The sequence below is a fragment of the Spinacia oleracea genome, chromosome 3 (assembly GCF_020520425.1).
Source record: "Spinacia oleracea cultivar Varoflay chromosome 3, BTI_SOV_V1, whole genome shotgun sequence".
Taxonomy (NCBI): Eukaryota; Viridiplantae; Streptophyta; class Magnoliopsida; order Caryophyllales; family Amaranthaceae; genus Spinacia; species Spinacia oleracea.
In genome coordinates, this window is record NC_079489.1 from 137,663,307 (window position 1) to 137,684,300 (window position 20,994).

At 36.4% G+C, this 20,994-nt stretch overlaps 2 protein-coding genes across 3 annotated transcripts; both read right to left on the reverse strand.

The window, feature by feature from the left end:
• Positions 1 to 10,619, reverse strand: LOC110779633 (L-ascorbate oxidase homolog). The gene is made up of 8 exons (XM_021984119.2): positions 10,400 to 10,619; positions 9,738 to 9,915; positions 9,513 to 9,622; positions 8,923 to 9,196; positions 8,025 to 8,491; positions 1,623 to 1,976; positions 1,435 to 1,513; positions 1 to 692 (listed from the first exon to the last, which is right to left on the reverse strand). The coding sequence occupies exons 2-8, from the start codon at positions 9,879 to 9,881 to the stop codon at positions 498 to 500; spliced, it is 1,623 nt and encodes a 540-aa protein (XP_021839811.1). The 5' UTR covers positions 9,882 to 9,915; positions 10,400 to 10,619; the 3' UTR covers positions 1 to 497.
• A 4,078-nt stretch (positions 10,620 to 14,697) lies between these two features.
• Positions 14,698 to 19,047, reverse strand: LOC110775591 (L-ascorbate oxidase homolog). Of its 2 annotated transcripts, none has more exons than XM_021980201.2 (8): positions 18,890 to 19,047; positions 18,398 to 18,571; positions 18,187 to 18,296; positions 17,771 to 18,041; positions 17,154 to 17,599; positions 16,140 to 16,505; positions 15,971 to 16,049; positions 14,698 to 15,121 (listed from the first exon to the last, which is right to left on the reverse strand). In XM_021980201.2, exons 2-8 carry the CDS (start codon positions 18,542 to 18,544, stop codon positions 14,924 to 14,926), a joined length of 1,617 nt encoding a protein of 538 aa, XP_021835893.1. In that variant the 5' UTR covers positions 18,545 to 18,571; positions 18,890 to 19,047; the 3' UTR covers positions 14,698 to 14,923. The 2 variants fall into 2 exon arrangements, with proteins under 2 accessions (XP_021835893.1, XP_021835894.1); XM_021980202.2 differs by having other exon boundaries at positions 18,398 to 18,568; positions 18,890 to 19,046.
• Positions 19,048 to 20,994: the final 1,947 nt, after the last annotated feature.

The following is a 20,994-nucleotide window of genomic DNA, read 5'->3' on the forward strand; positions in this document are numbered from 1 at the left end:
ATTAAGGGACAATTTTATAAAAAAAAGCGAACGGAGGGAGTAGAACATATTACTCCTCTTGTCTTCTTATAATAGTTACACTTTTTAAATTTCAATCCTTCCAAAAGTAATTACAACACGTTAAAACTGGAACTAAGTTGCCAATTTTTTAATTTCTTACCTTTCCTTTTGGCCCATGATAAGAATGAATTTGTAGGCTTTTTAAAGGCTGGGCTCATCTTGTGAGCTATTTCTAGATTTTAGCATGAATTTTTTATTTGCAAAAAAAAAAAAAAAATAGTTGAAATTTCTATCTTTATAAAATGGGAAATTTGTTTATAACCATAATAGTTTGTTTTAGCCAAGGCGATACACCAATACTATTTTTGCTCCCTATAATAAGCTTGTTTTCCCAGTTTTAGGACAGTCACACCCTCGTGACTATTCCTTAATTTCTTTTTCTTTTTCTTTTTTGAGAAAAATATGTAAAAAAACACAGAAATTAAATCCACTTGGTATTATTTAGCAGCCTTCCCACACTTGAGAACATTTGAAGGGATGTTGTTCTCTGTCCTCAAGCTCGGTTCATCATTCCACACCCTGAAATAAACTTGCTGTCCTAAGTACTGTCTATGCCATATTGCTGATCTCAAATTCCACATTCCTTTGTTATCTAGAGATACTAGTACTACTGTCCATGATTTTTGATATACCTGCATAAAATTTCAACACAAAAGTAACGTTTTAAGTTTAAACAAAGTTTATAAAAAAATAAGGAAATGTTTGATATTTATCACGTTTTAAGTTTCAGATTATGTATTAACAACCTTAAAAGATATAATTTTATATTTACCACTTTAATTTTATAAAATGTTTTATACATGCACAATTTTTTAACGGATTCTATCCAATTTTCCGTCTATGTAAGCATCACTTTTGGTTAAATGAGACCCAAATGAACAGAAAATTGGATGAAATCTGTTGAAAAGTGGTGCATACAAAACGTTACATGAAATTAGAGTGGTACAAAGTATATAAAATTTCCTTTATAAAATGTTAAATACAAAAGCGTAAAACTTAAAAGGTGACAAATATGAAGAAAAAAAACTAATGCAAACAACAAACTAGACACATATCATTTTCAGATAAATGAGATACTCCCTCGGTAATTTTTAATTGCATCACTTTGATTTTAATTTGGAGTTTGACTTGAATTTTTATCAATATATAATAATCAAATGTTACTTCACCCCACTACCCCGACGTTTAGGCTCACTAGGATATACATCATTTAGGGTCATTATGTTGAGAAGATTAACCCATATATGAGTTGGAAACTAATTGTCCCACATGAAAGAAATAGAGATAAATTAACTAACATATAAGATCGATGGGTTAATCCACCTAATACCAATTGGTTTTCATAATATAAACTTTTTTATTTATAATTTGTACCTGAACAGTGCTTCTCCAGACAGCATCCACCATATTGTATTTTCTCCTCATACGTGGACTCCATTGATTTGCACCAAATCTGAAACATATATTAAGCTTCCTTGTATTAGGATAAAGATTCCAAAGTTAAGAAACTTGTACAAATATAGAGTACTAGCTAGATCGAGAGGATTGAATAAAAGGCTTACGCGACAACAAAGAAGTTATGTCCATCAAGATGCCAAGACTGAGTGGTATCCTCATCGTTTTGGAAGACGATCTCAACAAAATCATGAAGAGCCAAGTCATAAACTGCGGTTCCAAGGACCATTGGGCCGGGTGTGGGTTTATCCCTACTCGTTTTAAGGTCGAAAACTCCAGGAATATGGTAATGGTCAGCCAATTTTAGTGGTGTGGTTGGATTCACATATGAGATATTGTTAACTCCATAACGCCTCTTGTTAGCTGAATTTCCCAAAATGATTGTTTTTGTGATTTGGATTCCTCCATAACGGTAAGTTCCTTGAGGGTTCGGTCTTGCAGCATTTGCAGTAAGATTCCATCTGCATCACACAAGAAAATAAATTAAATGGATACAACATATTTCATTCGTTTTATTATGATGTTCTAATTTAGAATTTTTATATTATCCAAAATTGAAGGAAATTTTCTTAGAATATTTTTAATACATATTAGAAAACATATCTATGTGGAGTCTTGTAAACGTGATCATCATGTGCTCGACTCGAAAAAGAACGGGTTTTGGACATAATTTTTAGGCCCGTTTTCCGAGCTAGGTATGATTTTAAAAAAATTTGGGTGAATTATGTCCATATGGATAATTCAAAAATAAAATTTTGGTTATAAATTTGACCCGACCCGAAAAGACCTATTATAATGGATGAGGGGAATCAAGGAGAAAACAAAAGCCCATAAACATAGCCCTATCGAGGTTCCATACTAAAACCAATTGACAATAGGAGAAGTAACCCACTTAAGTTATAAACTAAAAGCTCTTTGCTTCTATGGGACACAATACTTATACTTACTTTCTAACAAGATCCCTATTTTAGCCAGGAAAATTGGGCCGAAGTTTGGCCCGACTCGACATATTGTGCAGAACTTTAAGGTGCGGCCCGACCCGAATTCGGCTTAGGGTCTTATTTTATTTTATTCAATATATATATATATATATATATATATATATATATATATATATATATATATATATATATATATATATTTTGAAATCCTTTCCTTTTCTCCCAAGTTTCCTCTCTCGGTGCACGTTAGCTTAACGTGAGCCGTAGCCATGGCAAGAAAAACTGGGTCGAAAGCTCAAGGAAACAGGCATGGAAATGGCAATGGAAGACCACGAGGACCATCTTCAGACTCTCAAGCGCTGAAAAATCGTTCGATGGACAAAGTTCTGGGCGTAGAGGCTTTGGATTTTGGGATTGAGAATGAAGTTTTCACTCCAAAATCTGGGTTGCGACATCTCCAGGTTCGATCAGAAGTTCGTCATTCATTCAATGAATTCATGGAAGTCATCCATGGTTCAGCAAAACAGATGAATGCAGGTACTTCTCGATCTCAGCTGGATATTGGTATGGTTTCAATACCCATTTTACAACAATTTGATGATGCTGCTAAATCTGAGCATAGTGATAACCATAGTGAATCAACTACTAATCATAATGATGCGATTCCACCCATAGTGAATTCAGTTCATATTGAAATAGATGATATACAGGATGAGATTGATTTCTGGAATTCTGCTGTTGTTTGTTATGTAGTGGGTGCAAACCCTCCTGTTCATGTGATGGAGGGATATTTTAGGAGAATATGGCGGAATTTTAAAGTGGATAAAGTGGTGATGGTGAAGAAAGGGGTATTTCTGGTGCGATTTATGACAATGGAGGCAAGAGATACAGTGTTAACTGGTCATTACTTCTTTGATAAGAAACCCCTAATTGTTAGACCTTGGTCTGTGGATATGGACATGGAAAAGGAAGAAGTACAGGTTATCCCTATTTGGATTCAATTGAGATTGAACTTCAAATATTGGGGTGAAAAAGCTCTGTTTAAAATAGAGGGGCAGATTGGCAATCCAGTTAAGAGAGATTCAGCCACTATTAATAGGGACAAACTATACTATGCTAGAGTTATGGTGGAAGTGCCAATGAATCAGAAATTACCTGAGTCTGTTTCTTTTGTAAATGAGCATGGCATGACAACTCAGGTGGATTTGAGATATGAATGGAGACCAACACTCTGTGAGAAATGTCAGTTGATAGGGCATACTGAATCAGAATGTAGACAGAACAAAGCTAAGAAAGTGTGGGTGCAGAAACAGGTTCAACCTGTGCATCAAGAAAGATCTCAAGAGGTGGAAGTGGATCAAGAGGGGTTTCAGAGGGCACTTAGACCAATAAGAGTGAAAGTTTCTTCTGTGGAACCCGCTCAGACTGCAAATCCTTTCCAGTTACTTAATGATGAGCAACAGGAGCAAGCTTCTCTACAATTGCAAGAAAGTTCAGGTGATCACAGATGTGTCACTGAACAAATGGGGAGTTTAATTGGAAGAGGGAACTCTTCTTCTCCTCATGGATAGGATATTAAGTTGAAATGTTAGGGGGCTCAATTCATCCCAGAAGCAGAGTGAAGTGTATAGATTCATTCAGCAGCATGGAATTGGATTGGTTGGTCTCCTAGAGCACAAGGTAAAGTTGCCAAATCTGGGTAAACTTTATCAGAAGATTTTCTCTGGTTGGTGTTTCACTAGCAACTCAAGCTTCCATTCTGGAGGAAGGATAATTGTGTCTTGGAATCCTGGTAGTTTCACTGTTAGCATTTTGTCTGTTACAGCTCAGCATATTCACTGTCATGTCACTCCTATGAGTGGTATGCCAGCTTTCTTTTGCACATTTGTGTATGCTTTCAATGATAGTAAGCAGAGAGAGAATTTATGGAGTGATTTGAGAGCTTTGAATACTCAGGATCCTTGGATTCTTTGTGGAGATTTCAACTGTGTGATGAACATAGAGGAGAGAATTGGTTCTGCTGTTAGACAATCTGAAATTGCTGACATTAATGCTTCTATGCACTGTTGTGGCATGGAAGATATCAAAAGTAGTGGTCATTTCTTTACTTGGAATAATAAGCAGGAAGGAGCAAATAGGGTCTTTTCTAAACTGGATAGGGTTCTTGCTAACCCTAAATGGTTTGATTCTTATTCTGCTGCTGAGGTGTGTTTTCTGAGTGAAGGTGCTTTTGATCACTCACCTGGTTTGCTCACTGTTTATCCTAAGAATAATGGGGGGAAGAAATCTTTTAAGTACTTCACTTTGTGGAAAAGTGCTCTAAAGTTTAGTGAGATTGTTAAGACTCAATGGGATAGACCCATTTCTGGAAGTAAGATGTTTGTAGTGGTTTCTAAGTTGAAGAGAGTGAAGTTGGCTTTGAAAGAGCTTAATAAGACTGGTTTTTCTGATGTTCATGCTGCTGACTTGAAGGCATATCATGACTTATTAGCTGCTCAAGAAGCTATGCATCTTCATCCTACTGATCATTCACTTGCTAATGAAGAGCTAGATGCTATTAAGACATACAAAGATAAACATCAGGTTTATTTGGATTTTTTGAGGCAAAAAGCTAAAGTTGAGTGGATCAAGAGTGGGGATGAGAACACTGCTGTGTTTCACCAGAGTATTAAAAGAAGGAATTTGCAGAATCAAGTGTATAGTATTCATGATAAGAATGGAGTTTGGAGAGATAATCCTACTGAGGTTACTAGTGCTTTCTTGGAGTATTATGAAAGTTTATTGGGTGGTAATAGTACTCGAAAAGCTGATGTTCTTTCTCATATAGTTCAAACAGGCCCACTGGTTACTGATGCTCACAGAGCTATTCTAAATTCTCCTTACACTAGAGAAGAGGTGAAGAATGCTTTATGGTCTATTCCAGGTGTGAAAGCACCAGGGCCAGATGGATTTGGATCCTTCTTTTACAGAGATGCTTGGCACATAGTGGGGGATCATGTAATTGATGTTGTGTTAGATGTTCTGCAGAGTGGCAAATTGTTGAAGGAGCTGAATCATACTGTTATTACCCTTATTCCCAAAACTAAATGCCCAAAAAATGTGAGTGAATACAGACCTATATCTTGCTGTAATACCTTATATAAATGTGTTACCAAGGTTTTGTGTGGGAGAATGAGACAGATCTTGCCTGATCTTATCCAGGAGAATCAGGGTGGTTTTGTTCATGGGAGATACATTGTTCACAATATCATGGTGATCCAGGATTTGGTAAAGCAGTATGGTAGGAAATCAGTTAAGCCTAGCTGTTTAATGAAAATAGATTTACAGAAGGCTTATGATACAGTGGATTGGGGGTTTCTGAAATCTATGCTTGAGCAGTTGGGTTTCCCTAATTCCTTTGTGCGGATTGTTATGGAGTGTGTTACTACTCCCATGTTTTCTTTGATGGTTAATGGCTCAATGCAAGGGTTTTTCAAATCCAAAAGAGGGCTGAGACAAGGTGATCCCATGTCACCCTTGTTATTTGTCATCTGCATGGAATATTTATCAAGAATTCTTCAGAAAATGAGTGCTCTCCCTCAGTTTCAGTTTCACCCAAGGTGCAGAGATATTAAGCTCACTTACTTGTGTTTTGCTGATGATCTGATCCTGTGTAGCAAAGGTGACTTCCCTTCCATTTATCTTCTGTTGCAAGCTTTCAAATTGTTCTCCATAACCTCTGGTTTGTCTGCTAATATTCAAAAGTCCTTTGTTTATTGTCATGGTATGACTGAATCTGATGTAACTAGAGTGATTGCTGCTTCTGGTTTTACTAGAAGTGCTCTATCTTTTAGGTATTTGGGAGTTCCAATTTGTTCAAAGAAAATTACAGCAGCTCAATGTGAGATGTTGGTGGATAAAATGACTGCTAGAATCAAAGTTTGGAGTTCTAGGAACCTCTCTTATACAGCTAGGATGCAATTGATTAATGCTGTATTGCTTAGTATCCATATGTATTGGTCCCAAATTTATATTTTGCCCAAGAGTGTTCTAAAAGAGATTACCAAAATTTGTAGATCCTTCTTATGGAGTGGACAGGCATATAGCTCTAAGCCAAGTTACATAGCTTGGGAGCAGACTTGTTGTGATAAGAATCAAGGTGGTCTTGGTTTTAGGAATGTGGAGGTGTGGAATGTGGCTAATCTGGGGAAGTATGTTTGGGCTGTAGCCAATAAGCAAGATAACATCTGGATAAAATGGATCAATTCAGTTTATGTTAAGGATGGGGATTGGTGGGATTTTGTCCCTACTAGTTCTTCTAGTTGGTATTGGAAGAAAATCTGTGATACTAAAGAACAAATCAAGCAAGTGTTTACTGCTACTGAATTCTGCAATATGCCTAAATATTCTGTGAAATTGGTGTATAATAAGCTCATTGATTCCAAGCCCATGGTTCACTGGGACAAGATGGTCTGGAATAGGCTTATTGTGCCAAAACATAGGTTCATCTCTTGGTTGGCAATTCAGCACAGATTGCAAACAACAGCAAAAATGGCAAGAATTGGAGTGAGCTCAACTTCAGATTGTCTTCTCTGGGTCAAGCCCCTGAAGATCATGAACACTTGTTTTTCAAGTGTCCTTACAGTAGCAGATGTCTCACTGATTTGAAGAGTTGGTTGGGGATTCACAGCTCCCTTACTACCTTACAGAGAGGAGTTAGACAACTGTCTAACAGCAGCAGTTCCAAATTTAGGAAAAGTGTTATGTATGCTAGCATGGTTGCTTTGATCTATCTGATATGGAGGAGTAGAAATAGTAGTTTCTGGGATAAAGCTTTCCCTACTGTTTTGAATGTAATGACTGTTTTAAAGCAGACAGTTAAGAGTAGAGTGATGGCTGTAATGCCAAAGAATGTAAGTAGGAAGGATAGTTTGTGGTTTCAGAATCTCTGATTCTTAGTTGTGTTGTGCTTGCTCTTGTGAGGAATGGTCCAACCTAGTTGGTTTGTTCCCCTTGAGTTAGCCTAGGTTGTATTCTGTTTTGTGGAAATTAATATTATCCTTACTTGCTTAGCAAAAAAAAAAAAAAATATATATATATATTTTTTTTTGCTAATGTATAATTAGAGTTATAAATAATAAAAAATACTCTCTCCGTCCCGGAATACTTGACCTGTTTTCCTTATCGGGCCGTCCCTTAATACTTGACCTGTTTCTAAAAATGGAAATATTCTAACAATATTATATTATTTCTCACTCCAACCCTATTAACCCACCTACCCCCTACTCCATACAAAAAATAATTAAAAAATCAACCCCTACTCTCCCCCAACCCCACTCCTTTACACATTTCCCACTAACTACATTAAAATAATACCCCACTATCAACTACTACCTATTAAATTAAATAAGTCAATTCAAGTCACTTAAACTCTGTGCCGGTCAAACCGGATCGAGTATTCCGGAACGGAGGGAGTACTTCGTATGCATTAGCATACGCAAAAAGTAGCAATTGAACCTCATTATAGAACGGGGAGATTAGTTAAATTAGTTGATATTGACAAAAGATTACATATGTAGAAGATGTTACCTGAAAGTTCTGGCTTGCTTCATAGACCAGTGAACCTGATAAGTAGGACCAACAGGTAAAGGACCAGAAGGTCTGATGTTCGAACCCTTATAACGAAGGATTGCAGTAGCTTTACGAGTCTTCTTCATGAAACGAGTTGAAGTGACAATGTAATAGTCTTCCACCCCACCATTTAAGGTCACAAGGACAGACATAGATTGACCTGGATGAACATCGAGTGAGTCGTATACTTCTTGCAGTACGTGAGAACCCTCAACCTCAACTAACTCCATTGAATGACCTTGAATCCTGATGTTGATTGAAGCTAAGATCCCAACATTCGACACTCGTAACAAGTAGGTTTTCCTTGCTCTGCCAGTGAAGGTTGTACCACTAGGCTTCCCATTGATAAGTAGGCCATCAGGCATCGGCATACCATATCCATTATCCATCTTGAATTTGAGCATGTCTGCTACTCCATTTTTGAACTGATTTTGAATATAGTCACAACAAAAAGTGTACTGTTTTAGACATTTAGAATTACAGGTAATATAATTTGCTCACTATATTATAACAGAAGAAAGAAACATTATACTTTCTCCGTTCTTAAAAGATTACTCCATATACTACATATAAATGTCCCTTTTTGTTTGTCTCATACCTTATTTAGTATGTTTCTCACATGTCTCTCCTCATACACTATTATTTAATCTAACTAAAACACAGATCTATCTACGTACCCATTTGCTTTTGATTGTACCGATTCTTAATAAAGTACATTTTTTTTCCTATGGGGCAAATTTTTAGGGGACGGATGAAGTAGAATTAAATAACGTAAATAAAGAACACGAAGATAAAACGTGGTTCATTAACAATGTGTTAGCTATAGCAGTAAGTGGTAAAAAGTTAAATTACAAACCTGAGGTCCAGTATGGAACCAATCCCCAACAATGAGAGTGAATTCACCAGCTGGTACAGGGTAAGGCAGGGGAACATGTTGAGGTCTTCTGTGAATGTTGAATGCACCAAAACCTCCATCAGCTCGTTGCATCCCTGTGGATGGGAAGTACATATAAGTACCAATTTGATCCTTGGTTTGCATCCTGTATGTCCAGCTTGAGCCTGCTGGAATGGGACAGTTTGTTCCGAGTACCCCGTCTTGCCACGATGCTTTTCTCTGCCAAACCCCATTCCTACATACATAAAAATAAAACAGGACTTTGGTTTATACATAATTTAATTTGTATTTTTGTGTGAAACTTTTCATGTCAGTTATTTACAGCCATTTTTAGGCAACATTGCCCAATCTTAGCTTAGGGGTAAGCTTAGACTTAGGCTTTATTCTCTTTACCTTTATTCTTCTTATTGCTTATAACTTATTGTTCTTAATATTATATCAGATCAGATCAAACCATAACATAAAGAATCAGATAAGAGTAGACTAAATCATAAATTAGAAAAATCATACCAGGTGAAAAGAATAGAGATTGATATTGATTAATCACTAACCAAGTCATGAGGAATGGCTCACGCAAATTATTATGGATTGTGAGAAAGATATTGTCATTGGTGTCGCAGTCAAATGTTGGACCAGGAAATTTACCATTTATAAGAATGACCTGCGCGCAATTGAAAGCAGATACACTATTAGATAAACTTGTGCAAATAACGATGCATGCTTAAACTAGGGGGAAAAATAAAAGTTGGATTAGAAGTGCGAAAATATAAACTAACCCTTTGACGAACACCAAGAGGAGACCTAATACCATATGTTATATTCCAATCAAGATATTTATACGGACTATCTGCATAAACTCCGAATATACTTGACAACGCCAGAACGCCGAGGAGGAAGGACAACGATACTATTTGTCCCATTTTATGAGGATCGAAAGACGTATAGCATGCAATGCTAAGAAATAAGAAAATACCAAAAGTTAGTTAAAAGATTCTATTCTAAGGTTACTTAAGCTGCATACTATGTACTAACATATCAACTCTTTAACGATGTAGGTTTTGTTCTTTTAATTTCATCTTATTCTTATTGCTTATTATACCATATAAGAAAAATCAGACTAGTAAAAGTAGAAGACAAATCTCATATTACATTTAGACATAAACTAGAAAACTTAGATCAGGTCAGGTGAAGAGAACAAGACCATAGTAACAGTTATGCTTGTCAATAAACAGCTAGATTCCTAACACCCGTAATTTCCAACTTCTTACACATATAGTCATCTTATAACGACAATTCGACAAGCTAGGGATTATCGTCACATAAACAAAAACATACTAAGAAAACTTGAAAAATAATTCCCTAAATGAGCTAAAACTTATAACATAACCCTGCAAATTTATTAGCAAATAAAGTAGTCGTAGAAAGCAATATACATTACCTAATTGGAGGAGTATAATTAACCCGTTTGGTTAAAAAGAAAGTGATGCAAAAGAGATTATGAATGTGGATTGCAAGTGTGTGTTTCCCCAAATCGATCTCCCCCCCTTATATAAATTGATTGACAATTAAACAAATTGAAAGCGACGCTGGATTTTAATTAGAGGTGTCAGAGATCTATTGCGGCGCACTTCATGCTAGATGCTTAAATTGCCACTTTCTTGCTTCGAGTGTTCTTCACTGTATACCAAAAATATTATCTCATTTCTATATTTTTCTGTTGCAATTAATTTCTACAGGTATTTAGTTGCTAATCTAATATTTATGATTCATAAATTATGGTAATATTTTTATGTAGTGTTGCATCGAAATTTAATTGCAACGTGTCATTAAATGTGAAGCGTCGATGGTGGAAAAAGAATATGAGAGCAACTACAAATAAGATTTAAGTCTTTATTTTTTAATTAAAAAGTCAACTAAAATACTAGTATGTCATTGGATCTCTAATGTTGTCCTAACATTTGTGAAGGATTGCATTTTGATGATAATGTTGGGGTTGGAAGGGGTAAAGGATGGGTTCAAGAGCATAATTAAGGGAGTCATAAGGTGTGTTTTGGAGTTAGGCATGGAAACCTTATGGAGTTGGGAAAGCAACGACTGACTTTGAATAAACATAGTCTCTCCATATACTCATCAGATTGAGGTGATTCAAAGTGGAAGGTAAAGCTTGGCTCAATTTCTTGCTTTCTAACAACGCATGGTCGCATGATCCGAACTGCCGGATGGACTGTTGTTCTTGTACGTTGCGATTAAACCAAAAATTAGAACAAACTTATCTGATTCGATGAACTAAATAAAGAACAATTGTTGCGTCGTGGATACCCACTGTCCTAAAAGACGATTCTGTTAGGTTATGATACATATGACAATTCATAAATCATGCGGAAAAACCATAAACCCAGGAAAACATATTATTTACACATAATCATTTAGCATAGATTAGATGCATACTCTTTGTTGCGTGCCTTCCCTAGCTGCGCCCGAACCGAACAAGAACAAGTCTTTAGGACTCCAAGTGTCGTCCCTCCGTAGATAGTCCACAGCACGTCCGGATCCGCCTTAAGATTGACCAACTAGAATCGCCCTTAAGGTACTATTATTTTCGGCACTTTATAGGCAAATGTGTGACTGAATTTTTCTCTCAAAAACTCACTTTGAATACTTTGAAACTTGTGTTATAAATTGTGAGCCCTAGCCTCATATTTATAGCGGTATGGAAAGGGAATCGAAATCCTATTCAGATACAAATTAATTAAACCTAGAATCCTATAAGAACTCTAATTTAATTAATTTATCAAATAGAATTAGGAATTTAATCATTAACCGAACTCTGCATGTTTTAGGAAACGTGCACGAACACAAACACTTGCACACACACGCACGGCAGCCACGATGGGCCCCATGCGTGCGCGCGAGCAGCAGCCCACTCAGCGCCCGCGCGCGCTGCGCGCCGCGCGTGCTGTGCGCGCTGTGCGCGCTGTGCGCTGCGCGTGCTGTGCGCGCTGTGCGCGCTGCGCGCTGCGCGCAGCCTGTTGGGCCTGGCCTTGCGCTGGGCCTGGCGTGGCTGTTTGTGCGGCGCGCTTGGCTTGCTGGGCGATGGCCTGGCTTCGTGCTGGGCCTCGTCCGGCAGGCCTCGTCCGATGCTTATTCGTACGATGCGCTTCCGATTAAATTTTCCGATTCCGGAATTCATTTCCGATACGAACAATATTTAATATTTCCGATTCCGGAATTAATTTCCGTTTCGAACAAATATTTAATATTTCCGTTTCCGGAATTATTTTCCGATTCCGGTAATATTTCCGATTCTGACAATATTTCTGTTTCCGGCAATATTTCCGATTCTGGCAATATTTCCATTTCCGATAATATTTTCCGACACGTACCATGTTTCCGTTTCCGGCAACATCTACGACTTGGATAATATTTATATTTCCGATACGATCCATATTTCCGTTTCCGGCAATATCATCGTTTCCGGAGTATTCATTCCTTGCCTGTGACGATCTTAGCTCCCACTGAAACCAAGATCCGTCGGTTCCGAATATTCATAGATGGAGTATTTAATGCTATTAAATACTTGATCCGTTTACGTACTATTTGTGTGACCCTACGGGTTCAGTCAAGAGTAAGCTGTGGATTAATATTATTAATTCCACTTGAACTAAAGCGGCCTCTAGCTAGGCATTCAGCTCACTTGATCTCACTGAATTATTAACTTGTTAATTAATACTGAACCGCATTTATTAGACTTAACGTAGAATGCATACTTGGACCAAGGGCATTATTTCCTTCAGATTCCACGCTACCTCCCGGTGCAGTAGAACAGAATGCGGTCGCCCCCCAGGATTAGCGCAACTCCGACGTTGTGTGCACTCACAAAGCCGGATGGAGTCAGAACATATGCCCAAAACCGAGAGAAATTATGATTTAAGTAATCAGAATGAAAGCAACCCAACAGACAAAAACGGCTGAGTTAATGAAGATTGCAACAGCAAAAAACAGTCATAAATATTGAATATTGTAACGGATGTAATTAATGGTAATTAATCCAACGGTTACGTAATCCATACAGATTCCTATAACAATGACTTAACCAAAACGGTCCAGTTACCAAAAAGAATAGGGTTGGCCCAAGGCCTGCACGACCCGAGCCCGACCCGAGCCCGGCCCGCGCGCGTTTGTGATATGTGTCCACCCATACCACTCTCACACTTTCTTAAACAAGAGTTACACCCATTCCCCAATTAATAAACAAGGAGAATATGAAGAGTTTTTCCATGTGGGACTCTCTTATTTTTCACTCTCTTTTTCCTTTGTGTTCCCAATGAGAATTTCCAACAGTTCTTCTGCGCCAGCTTCGGGCAACGTTGCTTACCTTGATCCGCTAGATTTGTCTCTCCATATATGTCATATTATTAGAGATGTTGATTAAAAAGAGAGAAATGCCTCAAATTGAATGCTCATACACTTAGGAGTTATGTTATGTTTTCTTCACTTTATTCTCATTGCTTATTAGATCAGATGAGACTAGACTAGAAAAAACACTCACATAAAACAATCAGACCAGATCAAATCAAACTAGACTAGACCAGACTAGAAATTAACCAGATAAGTTAGACCAGACCAGAAATCAGATAAGTCAGACCATACTAGGTGAAGAGAACAAGGCCTTAAGCGAGGGAGAGTATTGAGGTGAAGCTTGATATCTCTTTGTGAATCATCAACATTATAGTGGTTTTCTCCCGATACTCAGGTTTAGTTCCCACAGTAAATCTTCCTTGGCACCTAGCTTTCTGATTCACCTTGAGACCCTTCCTTCCTTTCGCATGTCCCCTTTTCCTTGCCATGGCGACTGTCAAAAGATCAACTCAACCAAAAGTTTAAGTTGATGGTGAATCTCCAAGAATAGTTTTATACTATCACGCCCCTCACATGAAATCCCTTTGGGCTTGACGTGTGGATGCATCATAATCCTCCTCATATCCTACGCTAAATATTCCACTTTAAAAAGAGGGATGGATGAGATTTGAACTCGTGACGTTTGTGTTATGCTGGCTCTGATACCATGTCAAAGAACAAACTCAGCCAAAACCTTAACCTGATGGTTGAAAACTTCAAGATTAATTTTATACTCTATCAATATTCTCATGGCAACATGAAGGTTAATGGAGGGAGACATGCTTGTAACACAGGTTGAAGCCACGTCGACTTTGCTCAGAGTTAAGCTAGCATATGATGCAGGGATCAGAATGATTGAAGTGGAGGTAGATTGTCTCACCTTGGCCAACCTTCTACAGGCAAAGTGCAGGGAGAGTTCAACTACTCATGTAATCGCGAATGACATTTGTGGTTTTGTTAAATACTTTGTTGTTTGCAGTTTTAATTTTACTAGAAGAACTTGTAATAAAGTGGCATATGTCATGACTAGTGAAGTAGTGTTTCCCTCGCCTTTGAGGAAGACCTAGTATGTTTAGAAGAGTGCCCCTAAATATTTACCCCTTGTTCTTGCGTACAAGGCTGCTCTTGAATGAAGTAGTACCATACTTTCCCGTCAAAAAAAAGTTAATCCAATGATATAAGAGAGATTAATGTTATCTTGTGTAGCCTAGGTTGTGAAATGTCATTCATTTTGGTTTTTAGTACTGTTCTTGAATTGGGCTCGTGTATGGGCCAGGAGATGACAAAATGTTGGGCTAGTTCTACCTAAAATGAACCTATTTCTGATTTAAGCATAAATAAATTGACAAATTAGTTTATTACTTATAAATTTTGATCAAGGAGATACATGATCAAGGTACAAATCATACAATTAAATTCCTAATAAGGTTGCTTTCCCCCTTTTTTTTGGACAGTCACACCCTTGTGACTTGATTTTTCTTTTGGGAAAACTAATAAAATAACCCCCACAAATTTTAATTTTAAAAAATAAAAATAAGTAAAATAAAAACTAGAAAAAGTAAATCTAAAATTTAGCAGCCTTTCCACACTTGAGGGCATTTGGTGGGATCTCCGACTCTGTAAAGAGGCTTGTTTCATCATTCCAAACCCTTAGATAAACTTGTTGTCCAAGGTACTGTCTATGCCATATTGCTGATCTTAAATTCCACATTCCCTTGTTATCCAATGATACTAATATTGCTGTCCATGAATTTCGATACACCTGTAACAACACGAATATATCGTTACTTATCGATATGCGGAGTACATTTTAGACATATCACGTACATATAAGACTAATACATACAAAGTATATAAAATACTGAATTATTTCTTTATCATAAATTTTCCAATTTGTATTTACTATTACATGCGTTTCAAAACGATCTATACACTTTCCGTTTTAATCTGTTTAATAATTTTTTTACATGAAAAATTTATTATCTTACTCCTCTTACGCCCACAACATTTGCCACTTTTCACCCACTTTCTCTTAGTTTATACATTTTTTTCTTACATCCACCCATCCACCTTTTTACACATTCATCTTACAATATCCATATTTTATGATATTCACCCATCTTTTTACAAATTTTCATAATTTATCTTAATATTTGTACAAGCAGTAACAATAAAGATCATTTTAAATCGGCGGTAGTATAAAGTATCTATTGACTAAAATATAAGAAGTTTGTAAAATTCTAATACCCCTTTGTCCCAAATTAGTTGCATCATTTTAACTTTTTGCACTATTCACACAATTCACTTTAGCATATTTTATATTTATTATATAAAAACAAATATTAGTATGTATCCAGTCAAACTGGGGTAGTAATTTGGGACGGATCTAGCAGTGACTTATGGTTAAAAAACGATGAATACAAAATTACTTTATAAAATTAAGGTAGTAAATACATTTAATAAGGTGGTAAATACAAAAACCTGAAACTTAAAAGTTGAAATATCAAAGTAACCTTATAAAAATAAAAATAAAAATAAAAACAATAAACTAGACGCAACATTTTGAGATAAATGAGATAATATGTTACTAGTAAGTTTTTGTTTAGTTTACCTGAACAGTGTTTCTCCAGACAGCATCAACCATATTGTATTTTATCCTCATTTCCGGACTCCATTGATTTGCACCAAATCTGAAACATTTTAACATCCTTGTATTAGAATCAAGTCTTCGTTTAGCAAATGTACAAATTTTCTAAAGTAGAGAAAAGATAGAAGCTTACGCAACAACAAAGAAGTTATGGCCATCAAGATGCCAAGATTGGGTGGTGGTCTCATTATTTTGGAAGATGATTTCTGCAAAATCATGAAGAGCAATGTCGTAAACCGCGGTGCCAGACACCATAGGGCCTGGTGTTGGTTTATCCCTGCTTGTGTTAAGGTTGTAAACACCAGGAATGTTGTAATAGTCAGCCAGTTTTATTGGTGTGTCTGGATTGTTGTACGAAACATTGTTGACTCCGTAACGCAACTTGCCATCAACCTCACCAACTGTGTTTTCTAAAACTAATGTCCTTGTTATTTGGATTCCTCCATAACGGTATGATCCTTGAGGGTTCGGCCTTGCAGCATTGGCTGTCAGATTCCATCTATATTGAAGAGGAAAAAAAACAGTTAAAACCTGCACTTTTAGGTTATGTTCTGTTCCCCTTATTCTTATTCTTATTGCTTATTACATTTGTTTTTTCTTAAGTTCCGATAAGATCAGACCAGAAAAAGCAAAAGACACTCATATAAAATATTTAGACCAGACCTAAACAGAAAAATTCAAACCATACCAGAAAGAATCAAGCAAGACCAGAACAAAACAAAGTTAAGAGAACAGGGATCAATGCATATGTATGAGTGTATGACATTAACGGCTCGTTTGGTAGCCAGCCATAAATAGTGCCAATGGAATGAATTTGTACGTAAATTTGTTTGGAAAATCAATAGTCATTCTCATGGTAATGCTAGTTCATTCAAAATTATCTATATTTCTTCATAAATTTCCATTATCACTCATTATCATTTGAGTAATGGTATTGGGTGTGAATGCAAATTTATGAAGAAAAAAACAAGTTTGGGATAAAGTTTCATTACCAGGGACATTATGATGTTATTTTCTTGCCAAATAAAGTTTCATTACCACTTAGTTTCATTTTGATTCCCATCATTTATTAACGGCTACCAAACAGGTTATAATGTTTTATTTTTTCCTGATACAGAGTCAGAAAGAGCGGTAAGCTAAGATATACCTGAAAGTTCTAGCTTGCTTCATTGACCAGTGAACCTGATAAGTAGGGCCAACAGGTAAAGGATGAGAAGCATCAACATTAGAACCATTGTAACGAAGGATTGCAGTAGCTTCTATAGCTGTTCTTGCAAAACGAGTGGATGCAACAATGTAGTAGTCCTTTGCTGAGCCATGGAGGGTCACCAAGAAAGCCAAAGATTGACCTGGATGAACATCGAGTGACTCATAAATTTCTTGAAGGACATGAGAGCCTTCAACCTCGACTAGCTTCATCATATGCCCTTGAATCCTAATGTTGATGGTAGTCATTGTCCCTACATTCGCCACTCGGAACAAGTAGGTTTTCTCTGCTTCACCGGTAAAGACTGAATTACTTGGATCCCCGTTTATAAGCAAGCCATCAGGCATTGGCATATCGCTTCCACTGTCCAACATTTGTTGGAGTTCCTGTTTCAAACCATACATTCATTAAAGCTCTGTTCTATTCAACTTATTTTATTTAAACTTATATTATCTGAATCTATCTGAACTTATTTTATCTGAAATAACTTATCTGCATGTAAAATGTCTGGAAAAAACATGTTTAGTTTCAAAGACAATGTAGGTTTGTTTACTAACCTTGTGGTCAGTGTTGTGCCAGTCTCCAACAAGGAGGGTGAATTCGCCGGCTGGCTCAAAGTAAGGGAGAGCAATAACAGATCTCTTGTGAATATTGAATGCACCAAAACCTCCAGCAAGTCTATGTAACGATGTGGAAGGGAAGTACATATAGGTACCAATCTGATCCTTGGCCTGCATCTTAAAGGTCCAGTTTGAGTGTGGAGGAATTGGACAATTAGTACCAAGTACCCCGTCTTGCCACGACATCTTCCTTTGCCAAATCCCATTCCTACAATTAAGACAGAGGAAACATAATTAAGTACACACTAAACTTATTTGAACTTACTTTGTCAGAAATAAGTCAAACAGAACAGAGCCTAAATTAACTAGCTGAAATTAGGCAGCATTGTCCGAATACCGGAAGAAACACTTACCAGGTCATTAGGAATGGCTCATCCAAACTATTTTTAATAGTGATGATCACATTGTCATTGGTGTCGCATTCGACTGCTGGTCCGGGAAATTGCCCATTTATTAAAATACCCTGCATTTTGATCCGGGGAAAGAGTAAGATAAACTCATTTAATTTAATCTTGTACTGATTATTAAGAATCGAAATTGGAGATTAAAAAAGAAGTAACGAACCCTTTGAGGAACACCGAGAGGAGATATTGTTCCATAAGTTACTTCCCAATCATAGTATCTATACGGGCTTTCTGCATGAAGAACTTCAAATATACTTGACAAAGCCAAAATTCCTAAGAGGAAATGTAGGACTGCTACCCGGCCCATAGTATGAAGATTGATTACTTAACCCTGCTAAGAAAACAAAACAAAAAATGAATACAAAAAAGTCAGACTAAATGTGCATACACACACTAGCACTAAATGTCTAACAATGTGAGTGATCAATGTAATAAAATGTACATGGCCTTTTTTTGTGTTTTTTATAAGGTACAATGAACAAATTTATTGAACCACCAGTTGTCGCATGCTGGTCAACCCAACTATACAGGTACGTTCAAGAGTAAGGAAAAGAAAACAGAATTCCAACTCTCAAACAGAAACAAATAAATTACATTTACGTAACATAGTTGTAAAGGTCCAAAGGACATGGAAAAAGAAAGTAGACATTACCAGGAGTATAATCAAATTCTCGGGTATGTACGCAAATGTAAGAGATGAGAAGGAAGAATATAAATGGATTGGAAATGGAATGGTGTACGGTTTCTTAAATAAAATCCCCAAAAGTACATCAAAAGTTTGAAGTCAAAGAGTGGTGTCAGAGATGGGCTTGCGCCGCACTTCATGCTAAACTCGGCTTATAGCTACAATTTCCCGCTTTCTTGCTTCGAGTGTTCTTCACTCTTTTTCATTTTATTAATGATTAGTATTGACATCGAATTTCAAATTATATGATTTAATTCAATTTGAAATCGTTGAATTTTGCAATTTCATTAATAAATTGTTGTCAAAGCGAAGAATTAAATGAGAAGCGTCGGTGATGGCCTGGAAGAATTGAAGAAGATGACAAGACCGAAAGCAACGGAGCTGAGGACGGATCTTTGAATTAAATTTGGGATTTCTAATTAATTTTCATGAAACTGTGATTATCTTTGAATTAGTTTAATCATGGCAGCATAAATGTTACACATGGAAAGAGAAAGATAGGAGGGAAAACACTCCAAACAGTGGGAGCTTAAGGTGGATCCAGTTTATGTTTTCAATTGTACAAAAACACTTTCAATTTGCTTTTCCTTCTTTCTGATTTTTTAGGGTTTCGAGCCACTTTCTCCGATCTGCCAATCTGTGGTTTACGCATCGCACCCGGGTGCATAGTCTCACTAAAAACGTATATGGATTAAAGAAATTTTCCCTATCCTTCCTCTCTACGATCATATTGTTGTAATAAATTTTTTTGTCTTTCATATTGAATGTAAATCTAACAAATACAGTTTAAAGTGGTGAATTTTAGGGAATAACAAATAAACAACTATATATGGGGATTTCTTAGAAAGAGTAACATTATAGGGAGAGACAAAATTTAAAAGCTCGCGAATTCAACTTTATACATTTTGCATTCAAGTGTACCATCCAATTTATTTTGTTCGATTTTTCCTACTCTGGTATTACCAAAGTTTTAGACACTAACACATCCATTTTTTCTACCATGGGTTTCGATCAATGCTGTATTTTGTATGCGTTATTGGCTATCTTTGTTATATAGTCGGAGGTATATACCTAATACTATGAACTCCTAAGTGTTACCTAATATATGGTTGGCATATTTTATTAGTTTTACACTTTTCTTTTTCTATTTATTATTAGGAAACAAAGACTTCTGAATTAGCACTTATCACAGGTTAGTCAAGCTAGCTACGCGGGTCATATTTAAGTCACTCCCAAATATTTTTGCAGCTGATGAGGCTCAACCGTGTTAACTCCAAGTTACAAGGTGAGTTTTCTATGAACTTCATACTATACAGTATGTTATTATAGATCTCGATAGCAACTCTTGCTCTCTGAAGAGTAAGTAGTAATTCATTATAGTGTAGTTTACTATGCATAATAGAGTGGACTTGAGCTATTCTTTAAGCTGATTAAATTAGGGATTTACACATGAAGGCAACATACTACTCCCTCTATATCAACATACTACTCCCTCTATATTTTAAAAAGAGATACATTTTGACCGACACATAGGTTTAGGAGAGTGAATTGAATTTATTAAAATCAGATGAAAGTGGAGTAGTGAGTGAATTATTTATTATAGTAAAAGGATGATGTGAGTAAATGTAGGAACCAAAAAAATGAGAGAAATATTAATATAATTAGAAGTGAGATCAAAATATGTCAAAAAATAAAAGTGTATTTCTTTTTAAAATATGCCGCTTAAGAAAAATGTATCTCTTTTTAAAATAAGGAAGGAGTATTAGTATAAAGTTTAAACTTTAGCAGAGCTCTTGATCATAATTCTTTTGACTTTGTACAAACTAAATCTATGAAGGTTATTTTGAGGATAGTCATTTTATTCGCAACTACTGTGCCGCACGCGGCACGTGATCACTTCTGTGTGAATACGTGATCATTTAATTTCCAAAATGTTGGTCACTATCCATGAGATACGATACGTTTGACTTGCCTTAAATAAATGATAACTTGTTGGTATCAGCATTCGAAAATAAACCCATTAGTTCGTGATATGTATCATTCATGTATCATGTATATACGGTTGTTATTAT